The sequence below is a fragment of the Balearica regulorum genome, chromosome W (assembly GCF_011004875.1).
Source record: "Balearica regulorum gibbericeps isolate bBalReg1 chromosome W, bBalReg1.pri, whole genome shotgun sequence".
Taxonomy (NCBI): domain Eukaryota; kingdom Metazoa; phylum Chordata; class Aves; order Gruiformes; family Gruidae; genus Balearica; species Balearica regulorum.
The window spans coordinates 23189672-23203910 of NC_046219.1; the positions used below are offsets into that span (position 1 = coordinate 23189672).

A 14239-nucleotide genomic window follows, 5' to 3' on the forward strand; every position below is an offset into this window, starting at 1 on the left:
GAGCATTTAAAGGCATCCCAAAATGCAGAAGGATGGTGGGTAACACCAGAAAATCAGGTAATAGTAACCCCACAAATTATGTTGGAACTTGCAAAAGAGCATCATGAACAGACACATTGGGGTGTAGATGCCATGGTTACAAATTTGAAAACATTTGTAGTATGCGTAGGAATGACAGGAATAATTAAGTCAATAATAGCTAAGTGCCCGATCTGTCTTAAAAATAATCCTTTAAACCAGAGGAAAGCACCTTTAGGAGTAACAAAGCAGGGTAATTCCCCAGGAGATTATTGGCAAATCGATTTTTCTGAATTACCCAGACAAAATGGGTATAAATATCTGCTGGTACTGATTGATACGTTTTCCGGATGGCCGGAGGCTTTTCCTTGTCGCACCAACAAAGCGAGAGAAGTGGTTAAAATATTGTTAAAAGAGATAATACCAAGGTTTGGGGTACCATTGGGCATGTCTTCTGATAGAGGACCACATTTTGTAGCAGAAATAGTCCAGCAAGTAAGTAAAATTCTGGGGATAAAATGGGACTTACACACTCCCTGGAGACCGCAATCAAGCGGGAAGATTGAAAGAATGAATCAGACCTTGAAAAGACAAATGAGTAAAATTTGCCAAGAAACATCTTTGAAATGGCCACAGGCCTTGCCATTAGCTCTGTTAAGAATAAGAATCCAACCAAGATCTAAAGACGGTGTAAGTCCATATGAAATATTATATGGCAAACCCTACCAAACTCCTTTAATCCCAGGGGACATGAGGGTAACAGGGGAAACAGATTTGAAAACATATCTGATTTCTTTAGGAAAGACCCTCGAAGCGCTCAGAAGATATATTGTGCTGACCAGACCGCTTGCTCTTGATACGCCTGTACATCCATACCAGCCGGGTGACTTTGTGTATATAAGAACATGGAGTTCTGAACCACTCCAAGAAAAGTGGAAAGGACCCTTCCAGGTATTGTTGACAACTTATACCGCAGTTAAGGTAGAAGGAGTGGAGCCGTGGATTCATTATACTCGAGTAAAGAAGGCACCGTCAGAGCAGTGGACATCTATGCAAAAAGGACCTTTGAAACTCAGACTGTGTAGAAAATTTGACAGGGAACTGGAAAGCTAAAAGAACTGGTTTTCAAAATGGAAAATTTATAAAAGGTTTGCATGTTATGTGTTGAACTATGAATATTATGAATTGTTTGATTGGGTTAATAACACTTTTTTGTGTTTTGTCGCTGATCTGTAGCCAAAGAAATACAGAATGGCTATGGTCCCAAGCTATGATGGGACCATATCCCAAAGACCATTCTCCAAATTTAGCCACTGTGGTAATGCATGAATCTGAAGTTTACCACCCACCTGAGTGGGAATGGGACAGAAAGGACTGGGTCCGTGTCTTAACAGGAACAATTGGAGAAAAAATCCAAGTAGGATGCAGAAAGATGGAAGGATCTCTTCATGAGAAAGCTTCTTCAGTTACCATTACCGGAAATCTATTAGACCCTAGTTCTAATCTTACAACGAGACTCTGTCCCACCACAGAATGGAAATGTAACAAACAAGATTCTCTCATTACGTGTTGCTGCCAGCAGAATGTCGGTAATTACTCCTTAGACCCTAGTACCAATAATGTTGAAATCACCAAATTCTGTATTAAGGAACAAGGAGATTGTTGGCACAATTTTACTTTGACTAAGCCAGTTTATGTGATATGCAATTGGAGACCTAATCCATTGACAGGAGGATTACGAAGCCTTACATTCAAATTCAAGATAAATGTTGTAACTAAACCCCTAGTGATGCTTGTTGCAGTAGTCACGCACGCTGGCACAGATACCCTTTTTATGTTAACTAGTAAAAGTGAAGTCACCCCCTCTTTTATGGTACCACAAGGGAATGACATCACAATAAGATGCAGATTAATCACTGAATCTCGCATTGAACCTATAAACAGTTATGAAAATGGATCACATGGCCCTATTTTGTGTAAAGATCAAAATTTAGACTGTTGGTTAAATTTGACTACTGTACAATACTCCCGTAAAGTGATCTGTGGTAAAAATAACACCAAATACTGGGGAGAACTTAAAATAGACGTTATAATACCTACTACCCAACCAATTGTTGCGCTTAACCCGAAAATCTTTGAAATTGGACCATACGTGATCAGAAATACAGGCTTGCAACAAATGTTGTTTAACCCGGCATGGTCTCTCAAACAAGTTGAATTGTCAATGCAAAACAATGTTTCAGATATTCAACCAGCTTGTTCACCTTTCTTAAAAACCTCATATGAGGGGTGGACAACCTGGCTACAAAAACGAACTCTTACTACGAAAAGAACACGGAGAGACTTGACCGGTGTTTTGGGAACAGGATTGGGAGTTTTAAATAGCATTGATTCAGAAGTAATAATGAACAAATTGGCGGCCTCAATTAGTGATTTGGCTAGATTACAACAACCTTTACGATCCTCTTTACTGGCTTTAGGAACTAACCAGTGGCTGTTGTCAAGTATATTACCCACATGGGAAAGAATAAATGTAAGGGACCACGAGTTAATTACAGACGCACTTGGGGTGATCCAAAATAACCTCTCCTTGGCTCTCAGTTGCATTCAGGCTCAATTATGGATGCAGTCGGTGGCTGCCTCAATTATAAGAGAAGGCGAAGAAGGCACTCTCCCTACTGAAATTAGGAAAATAATTTGGGACAGTGCTACTGATTTTGAGAAAGAACTCCAGTCCTGGTGGAGCCTGGTAAACTTTACTTATGATCCCGTTACAAACACAGCTACAACTTTTGTGCTCACTATATCTAATGCTACCAAATACTCAATTTACCCCATCATTGCATTAGGGATAAACCATAACGGAACTATACTCTATCCTTCCGAGCATAGAGTATGGGCCCGAAAGATGAATGAAAAATGGCAAACTGTTAATTTGGAATCTTGCATCGTGCGGGAACAACAAGGATTTGTCTGTGAAGGTAATGCAATTGAGGCACAAGATATTTGTTTGGACACTGAACAAAATATTTGCCATTTTGAGGTTCATCCTAACGAAAACCCTGAAACCATACTTGTATATATCGGCAAGGGCTGTGTATGCTTGAGAACTGTTTGTGATTTTTTGTATGTAGATGAGATAGTGGTAGAGATTAGAAATAATTCAAATTTTTGTATTTGTAATTTTACTAAGATTGATGGATGTGACTTTTCTTATTCGACCCCGGTCACATCGCACCAACTTTTGCAGTCTAACTACATGTTGATTCATGAATTATTACCTATCCCCATTGGAATGAATCTCACTTTAGTAAAACAGTTATTACGACACAAAGATTTGATTGAAATTCTGGAAAAAATTAAGGAAAATGGGCAGAAAACCCTAATAACTGTTCATCACAATGTGAAAGAAATACATCGAGTTTTTGAAAGAGTGCAGAGAGATGCAGAACTTAAATGGTGGGACACACTTTTTGGATGGTCGCCTACTGCTACAGGCATCCTAAACAAGTTATGTCACCCCATCGTGATTCTTTTAACATTGGTTTTGATCAGTATGACCTTGTCAGTAATATTATATATCATAACTTGGAAAATGATGAATCGATTAACACATCTGAAAGAACAAATTATTCGTGAAACTTCTCTCACTCATATGATCATCCAAGCTGTTGCGAAACAGCAAAACAAACAACCCAGAGTTTCTTCCAACACATAGAAAATAGTTAGTATAGTGGAAGTATTGAAAAGGTGATTATTTCAAAACTTCCAAAGGGGGGATTGTAACCGATGTGTTTAAGTTTTTAACCATGGTGATGGGATCAAGATGAGATTATTAGCAATAGTAGGGAATGAGAAAATATTTTAGGAATGAGGACCTGAGAGCTTGGTGGTACCATGGAACTGATAAACTGTGTGGTCGGTATGTACCATGGAACTGATAAACTGCATTATTGGTACGTGAGCCAAATAATATTTCATTTTCTGTCAAAATCATGTCCTTTGAGTGAACTTTGTTCATTATAATCTCATTATAATACCAAAACACACCTCCATGCTAAAAACTACCCACCTCCAAGGTACGACCACCCCTCACTGGGCATGCTCTCTGAATTTCTTTAAGTATATAGCTTTAAAAGCAAAGCGAGAAAGTTTTACACCAATCATAATGAAGTAACTATGTAACTATGTGATGTAATTGTGACCATGTGTGTATTGAGAATATAAATACGTGTGTGTTCGTAGGCTAGGTATGCACGTTAGGTGGAACTATCCCCCGTGCATCCAGCGCTGCAATAAAGAATGCCTGCCTTTTAACACTACATTGGTGTTACAAGGTTTATTCCCGGATTTCGGTGACACATGGATTACATAGAGTAAACACGGGTTTACAAACCAGAGCCATGTGACCAAACAGAACATCATTGTGACCAGCGACTGTTTCAATAACATTATAAATGCTTATAACAACTTTGTTTTAACACACTTGGGTCAGACTTGTCGTTATCTCAACCCCTCCAGCCCCACGTTTGGCGCCGAAAAGGCCTGTCATGGTTTAGCCCCAGCCGGCAGCTGAGCACCACGCAGCCGCTTGCTCACCCCTCCCCCAGCGGGATGGGGAGGAGAACGGACAAAGGCAAAGCCTGGAGGGTTGGGGTAAGGACAGTTTACTGGGACAGCAAAGGAGAGGGAAACAATCAACAACAGTACTGATAACGGAATGTTCACAATGGGTGATAACAGAAAGCAATTTACCAAACCCACCCCTCCCCGACTAGCCCCCTTTTATGGTGAGCATGATGTCACATGGTATGGAATAGCCCCCGGCCAACTTGGCTCACCTGTCATGGCTCCTTGTGAAAATTAACTCTATCCTAGCCAGAACCAGGACAGGCACCCAACGTCGGGCTTGCAGTGTTGAGATAACAACAGATCTGACCAGAGTGTGTGAAAAGAAATTTGTTATAAGTATTCATTATATTAATCGTCACTGGTCCACTGGTCACAATGTTGTTTTATTTTTTCACAGAGTTGTTTTCAGAATTGTATTTTTCTCTGGGCATTGGATTAAGGTTATTGTTCTGCTGTTCGGCATACTACTGTCTTATGGTACGATGAAATCATTGGTATTCAGTCCAGTTTAATATTTGTCCTTGGTGGTTCAATCTGTATTCAGTGGCAGCAGATTAACAGTGACAGCGCCATCTCCGTATTTTGGGAGCCATCTCTCAGAAGCTATTAATAATTATACTTTTTACTTTTTCTCCTCCCAGAGCCAATATGGGGAGGAGAATGGGAAAAAACTTCAAACTTGTGAGCTGAGATAAAGACAGTTTAATAGGATAACAGAAAAAGAGAATAATCATAACAACAACAATAATACAAGTGATCACAGAACAGAATCACAGAGTAGTAAGGGTTGGAAGGGACCTCTGGAGATCATCTAGTCCTACTCCCCTGCTAGAGCAGGATCACCTAGAGCAGGTTGCACAGGATTACATCCAGGTGGGGTTTGAATATCTCCAGAGAAGGAGACTCCACAGCCTCTCTGGGCAGTCTGTTCCAGTGCTCGGTCACCCTCAAAGTGAAGAAGTTTTTCCTCATGTTCAGATGGAACTTCCTGTGTTCCAGTTTGTGCCCATTGCCCCTTGTCCTGTCACTGGGCACCACTGAGAAGAGTCTGGGCCCTTCCTCTAGACATCCACCCTTTAGATATTTATAAGCATTGAGAAGATCCCCTCCCAGTCTTCTCTTCTCCAGGCTAAACAGACCCAGCTCTCTCAGCCTTTCCTCATCAGAGAGATGCTCCACTCCCCTAATCATCTTTGTAGCCCTCTGCTGGACTCTCTCCAGTAGGTCCCTGTCTGTCTTGAACTGGGGAGCCCAGAACTGGCCACAGTACTCCAGATGTGGCCTCACCAGGGCAGAGTTGAGGGGGAGGATAACCTCCCTTGACCTGCTGGCCACATTCTTCTTAATGCCCCCCAGGATACCATTGGCCTTCTTGGCCACAAGGGTACATTGCTGGCTCATGGAGAGCTTGTTGTCCACCAGGACTCCCAGGTCCTTCTCCACAGTGCTGCTTCCCAGCAGGTCAACCCCTAACCTGGACTGGTGCCTGGGGTTATTCCTCCCTAGGTGCAGGACCGTACCCTTGTCCTTATTGAATTTCATATGGTTCCTCTCCACCCAGTTCTCTAGTCTGTCAAGATCTCGTTGAATGGCAGCGCAGTCTTCTGGTGTGTCAGCCACTCCTCCCAGCTTAGTATCATCAGAAAACTTGCTGAGGGTACACTCTGTCCCCTCGTCCAGGTCATTGATGAATATGTTGAATAAGACCAGACCAAGCACTGGTCCCAGGGGAACACCACTAGATACAGGCCTCCAACTAGACTCTGCACAGCCCTATGAGCCCTATCATTCAGCCAGTTCTCTACCCACCTCACTGTCCACTCATCCAACCCACAGTTCCTAAGCTTGCTAACAAGGATGTTATGAGAGACAGTGTCAAAAGCCTTCCTGAAGTCAAGGTAGACAACATCCACTGCTCTCCCCTCATCCACACAGCCAGTCATGCCATCATCGAAGGCTATCAGATGGGTCAGGCATGATTTCCCCTTGGTGAATCCATGCTGACCACTCCCAATAACCTTCTTTTCCTCCACATGCTTAGAGATGACCCCCAGAATAAGCTGTTCCATCACCTTTCCAGGGATGGAGGTGAGGCTGACTGGCCTGTAGTTCCCGGGTCCTCCTTCTTGCCCTTTTTGAAGACTGGAGTGACATTGGCTTTCCTCCAGTCTTTCAGGCACCTCTCCTGCTCTCCATGTCCTTTCAAAGATGATGGAGAGCAGCTTAGCAATAACATCTGCCAGCTCCCTGAGCACTCGTGGGTACATTCCATCAGGGACCATGGATTTGTGGATGTCGAGATTGCCTAGATGTTCTCTAACCCAATCCTCCTCAACCAAGGGAAGGTCTTCCTTTCTCCAGACTTTCTCTCCTACCTCCAGGGTCTGGGTTTCCTCAGGGGCAACCTTAGCAGTAAAGACTGAAGCAAAGAAGGCATTCAGTAACTCCACCTTCTCTGTATCTTCAGTCACCAAGGCACCCACCTCATTCAGTAGCGGGCCCACATTTTCCCTAGTCTTCCTTTTGCTGCTGATGTACTTGAAGAAGCCCTTCTTGTTGTCCTTGACATCCCTTGCCAGACTCAATTCCAAGCAGGCATTACCCTTCCTTGTTGCATCTCTACATTCTCTGACTACATCCATATATTCCTCCCAAGTGGCCAGTCCCTTTGTCCACATTCTGTAAACTTCCTTCTTCCCTTTGAGTTTTTCCAGCAGCTCCTTGCTCATCCATGTAGGTCTCCTGCCTCCTTTGCTTGATTTCCTACTCTTCAGGATGCACTGATCTTGAGCTTGGAGGAAGTGGTGCTTGAATATTGATCAGCTCTCTTGGACCCCCCCCACCTTTTAGAGCCCTAACCCATGGGATTCTCCCAAGCAGGTCTTTGAAGAGGCCAAAGTTAGCACTCCTGAACTCAAGGGTTGTAATCCTACTTATTGCCCTGCTCCTTCCACGCAGGATACTCAACTCCAGCATCTCATGGTCACTGCAGCCAAGGCTGCCCCCAACCTTCACATCCCCAACCAGTCCTTCCTTGTTTGTTAGTACAAGGTCCAGCAGCACCCCTCTCGTCGTGAGCTCCTCCACCACCTGTGTCAAAAAGTTAGCATCAGTGCTCTGCATGAACCTCCTGGACTGTGCATGGCTGGCTGTGTTGCCTTTCCAGCAAATGTCAGGGTGGTGGAAGTCCCCCATGAGAACCAAGGCCTGCGATGATGAGGCTACTTCCAGCTGTCTGTAGAAGGCGTCATCAACTTCCTCTTCCTTATCAGGTGGCCTGTAGTAAACACCCACAACAGTGCCACCCATATTAGCCTGCCCCTTGATTCTTACCCGTAAGCTCTCGACTCATTCTTCATCCACGCCTCGGCAGAGCTCGATACATTCCAGTTGCTCTCTCACATAAAGAGCAACTCTGCCACCTCCCCTTGCTGGCCTGTCTTTCCTAAAAAGTACGTAGCTATCCATGACAGCATTCCAGTCATGTGAGCTATCCCGCCATGTCTCTGTAATTGCAATGAGATCATGGCCCTGTGACCGCACACAGACCTCTAGTTCTTCCTGTTTATTCCCCATGCTGCGTGCATTGGTGTACAGGCATTTCAGAGAGGTAATAGAGAGTGGAGGTTTCCCTGGAGGGGTGCAGGAGGGTCCGCCATAACCACACCCACCCTTGAGGTGGTTGGCTTTCTGGTTCTCATCTTGGGAGGCACCTAAGGAACATTTGTCACTGCTCTGGTTGGCCTGGCTTATTCCCCAGTTGGATGTGATGGCATGAGCATTGTCACTTCGGACCCCATCCCCTGAATCCTTCAGTTTAAAGCCCACCTCACCAAGTTGGTCAGCCTGCTGCCAAAGATTCCCTTGCCTCTTCTAGACAGGTGGATCCCATCCCTCTCTAACAGGTTATAGTCATTAATGAATGTCCCATTGTCATAAAAGCCAAAACCCTCGTGATGGCACCAGCCACGTAGCCAGGAGTTGATATGCATTATATGTCTATTTCTGGCTGCCCCCTTTCCTCCAACTGGTAGGATGGAGGAAAAGATCACTTGGGCACCAATGTTTTTCACTCGCACCCCCAGGGCTTTATAGTCTTCCTTGATTCTGCCCAGGTTCCGGCTTGCAGTGTCATTCATGCCCACATGAAAGAGTAACAGTGGATAGTAGTCTGTGCTCTTGACAAGTTGTGGCACCCTCTCGGCAACATCTCGGATCTTGGCTCCCGGAAGGCAGCATACCTCTCGTGGCTCCCTGTCAGGTCAGCAGATGGGCACCTTGGTGCCCTTTAACAGAGAGTCACTCACTACAAGCACTCATCATTTCCTTTTATGGTTGTGTTGGGTTTGCGTGGCAAGGTTTTGGTAGCAGCGGGGGGGGGGGGAGCTACAGGGGTGGCTTCTGTGAGAAGCTGCTAGAAGCTTCCCCTGTATCTGACAGAGTCAATGCCAGCCGGCTCCAAGATGGACCCGCCGCTGGCCAAGGACAAGCCAATCAGCGCCTCTGTGATAACATATTTAAGAAAGAGAAAAACAGTTAGAGAGAGCTTTTGCAGCCGGAGAGAGGAGGGAGAAGACCTAAGAAACTCTGCAGACACCAAGGTCAGTGCGGAAGGAGGGGGAGGAGGTGCTCCAGGTGCCAGAGCAGAGATCCCCCTGCAGCCCGTGGTGAAGACCATGGTGAGGCAGGCTCTCCCCCTGCAGCAGCCCATGGAGGAAGGATGAGGGGGTGTAGAGATTCCACCTGCAGCCCGTGGAGGACCCCACGATGGAGCAGGTGGAGGCACCTGAAGGAGACTGTGACCCAGTGGGAAGCCCACGCTGGAGCAAGCTCCTGGCAGGACCTGTGGAGAGAGGAGCCCATGCAGGTGCAGGTTTGCTGACAGGACTTGTGACCCCGTGGGGGACCCACGCTGGAATAGTCTGCTCCTGAAGGTCTGCACCCCATGGGAGAGACCCACGCTGGAGCAGTTCATGAAGGACTGTAGCCCGTGGGAGAGACTCACGTTGGAGAAGGTCGTGAAGGACTGTCTCCCGTGAGAGGGACCCCACGCTGCAGCAGGGGAACGATGAGAGGAGTCCTCCCCCTGAGGATGAAGAAGCGGCAGAAACAACATGTGATGAACTGACCGTAACCCCCATTCCCCGTCCCCCTGTGCCGTTGAGGGGGGAGGAGTTTGAAGCCGGGAGTGAAGTTGAGCCCGGGAAGATGGGAGGGGTGGGGGGAGGTGTTTTAAGATTTGATTTTATTTCTCATTCCTCTACTCTGTTTTGCTTGGTAATAATATAGATGAATTTCCTCTCTAAGTTCGGTCTGTTTTGCTCGTGATGATAATTAGTGAATGATCTCTCCCTGTCCTTATCTTGACCCATAAGCTTTTTTGTTATACCTTTTCTCCCCTCTCTAGAGAAGGAGGGGAGTGATAGAGCGGCTCTGGTGGGCACCTGGCCCCCAGCCATGGTCAACCCACCACAACGGTATCCACTGTGCGCTGTTGGTACAGTTTGTCCTTGCAGACCTTGCTCGTGGGTGTCTATAGCTGTTAGAGCTTCATATCTGTTTTTGGTTGTGAAGCTGGAGGATGGAGTCTGAAGCAGAGCCCTGCTTTTGTGGGTCACCAAGGTCCAAGGTGCCTCATTCTCTGTGGTGCCCACTACAGGTACTTGGTTATGAAACCACCTATCTAGCTCTGTCTCAGCCCCTCTAATTCTGTGCAGCTTTTTAACTGTATCCTGCAACTCAGCCATCTGACGCAACAGATCATCAACCTGTGCACACCTTGTGCAGGTACTTACCTTTTCACCAGGAGAAGGGTCTGGGCACTCACTGCAACCTACTGTCTGTAGTGATGCACAAATACAGTTCCTCAAATACAATTGCTCACCACATGCAAAAGGAAAATAAAACAATCCAATGCCCAGTCTGTTTCTGAGACATGAATATGCCTCCCAGCTAGCCTCCCCAGTTATATATATAGGGAGCATGACATTATATATTAGGGAATATCCCTTTGGCCAGTCTGGGTCAGCTATCCTGACTGTGCTCTACCAGCTTCTTGTGCACCTGGCAGAGCGTGAGAAGCTGAAGAGTCCTTGACTTGGTGTAAGCACTACAGCTACCTAGCAGCAACTAAAAACATCAGTGTGTTATCAATATTATTCTCATAATAAATCCAAAACACAGCACTATACCAGCTACTAGGAAGAAAAATTAATTCTATCATCTCAGCTGAAACCCGAACACTTTACTGTCACACCAAGCTCCCTTGCACTCTTAATTCTCTCTGTATAATTCAGTACCTACAGCTTCTTCTTACGGAGGAATGATAACTGTGTGGCTCATATTGGGTTATCTCTCTTTTTCCCCACTGAAATAGCAAGCCATTTCCCCCAGCCCAAGTAGGCTATGTTGGCAGCATCACAGCAAGAAAACTTACACATGACTAGAAGAGCTTAAAAACCTACATGCAAAAGATACTACTCAAATTCCTACCCCATTCATCCTTAGGATCTTCAACTGCCTGTTTAGAAATGTGACCAGAAATGAAACTGAGATGGTTTTCCAAAAGTCCAGAGATTCAGGCGTCCCAAAGGATTGGAAGAGATAGGCTGTGGTTTACACTGACATCTAAAGAGCTTCAGATAGTTACAACCATGCTGTGCATTGACCATCTTTAGGATGGTCAGTGCCATCCATGCTGCAAGCATTGACAGTTGATCAGATGTCTCACCCATTGTGCCTCAACTTTCCACCTGGAAACAAAGCTTTTCCATCCTTCCCCATTGAATGTGAAAGCTCTTTAGAGCAGTTCCCAGCTCATCCTAGATGTCTGAATAGCGCTTACTATATTGGAGCCCTGATTATTGGCATGGTCTCTGCAAACCATCACATTGCAATTGTGAATCAAGAAATTGTGAAAACCATACACATATACTCGACACAAACAGAAATAAATACTCCTTTTTGAGATGATTTTTGCCATATTATGAAATTGTGAACAAAGAAAATAAAATCCCGTGCTGACAGTTCTGAAGTGTTTTGAAGGAAAACACAAGGGGTAGGAGAAGAAAAATGCACTCCTGCTCTCTTGCATTATTAGTTTCTAGAGCTACATTTCCTTTCCTTTTTTTTCTACTGGAGGAGTGGGGGGGAACAGAGGGGAAAAAAAGTATTATAAAGTGAGAGTTTAACCCCATCAGGACCTCTTTATAATGCTTGCACAGAAAACTCTGTGGCAGCAGCAATAAAAATAATGAAAGGCTTTTTCTCTCTGTTGAAATGACACACCATGTTTTAGAAGCATTTTGAACATTTTCATTGAAAAATTGTATTTGAACAAAAGAAAAGCAAAAGACATCTCAACAAGGTTCACAACACTTCCATCCCAAACACTTTCCTTTTTTTAAAAAAAAAGAACTGTTAAAAAGTTGCCTTGTAGCACTTTTTCAATCCCTTCTAGCAGTGATGGTGATGGTATTTTTTAAATTTTTCTTCACTCTGCCACTTTCTGGATAAGCCCTCCCATTCTGTTTCCCAACTGAGAGTGAAGGCATTGCCTTCGATGAAATGACTCTGGATTGGGACCAGTTTTTGCGAGGCCTGAATGTGATTCAAGAAATTTTCAAGTGCTTTAAATTTGAGGACATCTCACCTTGGCTAACATTTCTGAGTTTTTCCACTCTTCTCTCCTCCCCCCTCCCTTTCCTTTTAATACAGTTAATCTGTTCCTGGGTTTTGCTACAGCAAACTCTCTAGATTAGTATTATTAATAAAACCCTATCATTTACCCCCTCATTCTATTAATCTATGCATCCTTTTTTTGTGTGAAGGTGTCTGATGTCAACTTTGATGATTTAGTGGACATAAAAAATAAAAATAAAATAATAAAATTACCCAATAAGCTCTTAAAAAATAAGGGGGAGGGAGAGGAGAAGGCGGCCCTGTGGTACGAAACTATAAAAGGTTAGATTAGACTACAGCAGAAAAGTCTCTGTGATAATTACTGTTATCTGCTGATCCATAAACTCTTCACACAAACTGCAACAGTAAACCAAAAAACTGACACTTTAATAGCAGTGTGCTTTGTAGCGCGGGGACATCTCTCTTCCTTCCCACATCTGTGTGCCTCTGAATGCTTCATTTCCTTGCAGCCCTCTGACAGGTAGAGCTGACAACTCTGATTCCTAGCAAGCAGTGAGCAGCTAGAGGTCGGCACTAATTACTGCTAAAATTTTGCAGACTCACAGCATGATCTAGTTGGAAAAGGAGGAGGATGGGGTGAGATGGCCCATCACCCCATTTGGGATATTTTTTTTGGAAGGGAGAAGGAAATAAGAGGATGCCAAGAAAAAGAGCTGAGCCTGTCCAAAGTGCAAGTCCCACCATTCCCTGCTGACCCTCAACTGGCATAAAGTGGCACAGCTCCACCAATTTGAGCTGGTTTACATAGTCAGCTGTGCATCAGTCCCCAGCATCTGTGGCGAAGCCTTTTCATGGTTCACAGCAAGAAGGGATCTCGCCACCATGCAGATGGAAAGGGAGAGATCCAGAAGCACCAGGAAATCTTTCTGGACTTGGCTTTTGTGACACCAAACAAAGAGTAGATTTATCAATGCCAACTTAAGGATGCAACTCTGGACAGGGAAATTGAATGCTCTGTTTCTCATGTTTGAAAATCATTTTATGAGTAGCAACTTTGTGCTGTTCCTGTAGATACACACAATGTTCCCAGATACACTGCTCAGCAGCATCCCTTTTTGCTTATTCTTTCAAACCCTTTTTTTGGTCTAATCACAACCTGCAGCTCAAGAATCATGTTACATAAACTGAATGTGTACCTAAATCGATTTTTTTTTTAATGTGGTAGCAACACTCAGGCAAACACATATGCTCAAAATTTGTAGAAACAGGTGCCTGAAAAGAAAGTCCTGAGATCAGAAAGCACAGTCCTTGTTCTTCCAGGAAACCATTATCCTGATCAGCAGGCTTTCTGTGAAATACCTACATAAAATATATATGCATATATTACCAGTTTGAGGGAGAGCCTCAGTAAACTGAAAGGGAGAATGCATTTGAAACAGAGAAAAGATTTTTATTTATTTTTTAAGTACACTGCATAATTACCCTGTGCAACAAATTGCCACAAAGTTCCACAAAAGCCAAGACCTTACTGTAATTCCAAATAGGATTAGACATAATAAGAACACCTACAGTTGCACTGTCTCAGATAAGAAATGCTAGGGAAATAACCCTCATGCTTCTAGGCGTAAGTCAACCACATAGGAACAAGGATGAGAAGTTTATTCTGTACTTATCCCTTATGTGGATTTTAGCACTTGTTCTGTAATACCCAAAGCTGAGCATTATCTGGAGGTAGAAACAGACCATTGGTTCAGTCAAGCAGTTCTAGCAAGATTCAATTATACAAGTATAATTTTCAAGTCACTAGTGAATACACAAGGTCCCCTCCTCACTTGGATTAATCTTTTTCACTTACATAGCTATCTTGTGTATAACAGATATCCATACCATCTACAGCTATATGAGTGAGGAAACTTGGATGTATACACATCTATAGGATTGAATATGA

The 14239-nt window shown here is 44.1% G+C and overlaps 1 protein-coding gene and 1 long non-coding RNA gene across 2 annotated transcripts in view; both read left to right on the plus strand.

Annotated features, from left to right (window-relative positions):
• Positions 1 to 14239, plus strand: part of LOC142599226 (uncharacterized) — a 1086559-nt gene that overhangs the window by 137533 nt on the left and 934787 nt on the right. The gene's annotated exons all lie outside the window — the stretch shown is intronic.
• Positions 1869 to 8457, plus strand: LOC142599318 (uncharacterized). Its single transcript, XM_075739190.1, has 2 exons — positions 1869 to 3572; positions 8411 to 8457. Exons 1-2 carry the CDS (start codon positions 1889 to 1891, stop codon positions 8455 to 8457), a joined length of 1731 nt encoding a protein of 576 aa, XP_075595305.1. The 5' UTR covers positions 1869 to 1888.

Coding starts and splice junctions, on each gene's coding strand:
- LOC142599318 (XM_075739190.1), top strand. CDS start 1,889: ATGGTACCACAAGGGAATGACATCACAATAAGATGCAGATTAATCACT. Junction 3,573..8,410: donor TTTAACATTGGTTTTGATCA/GTATGACCTTGT, acceptor CTTATTCCCCAG/TTGGATGTGATGGCATGAGC.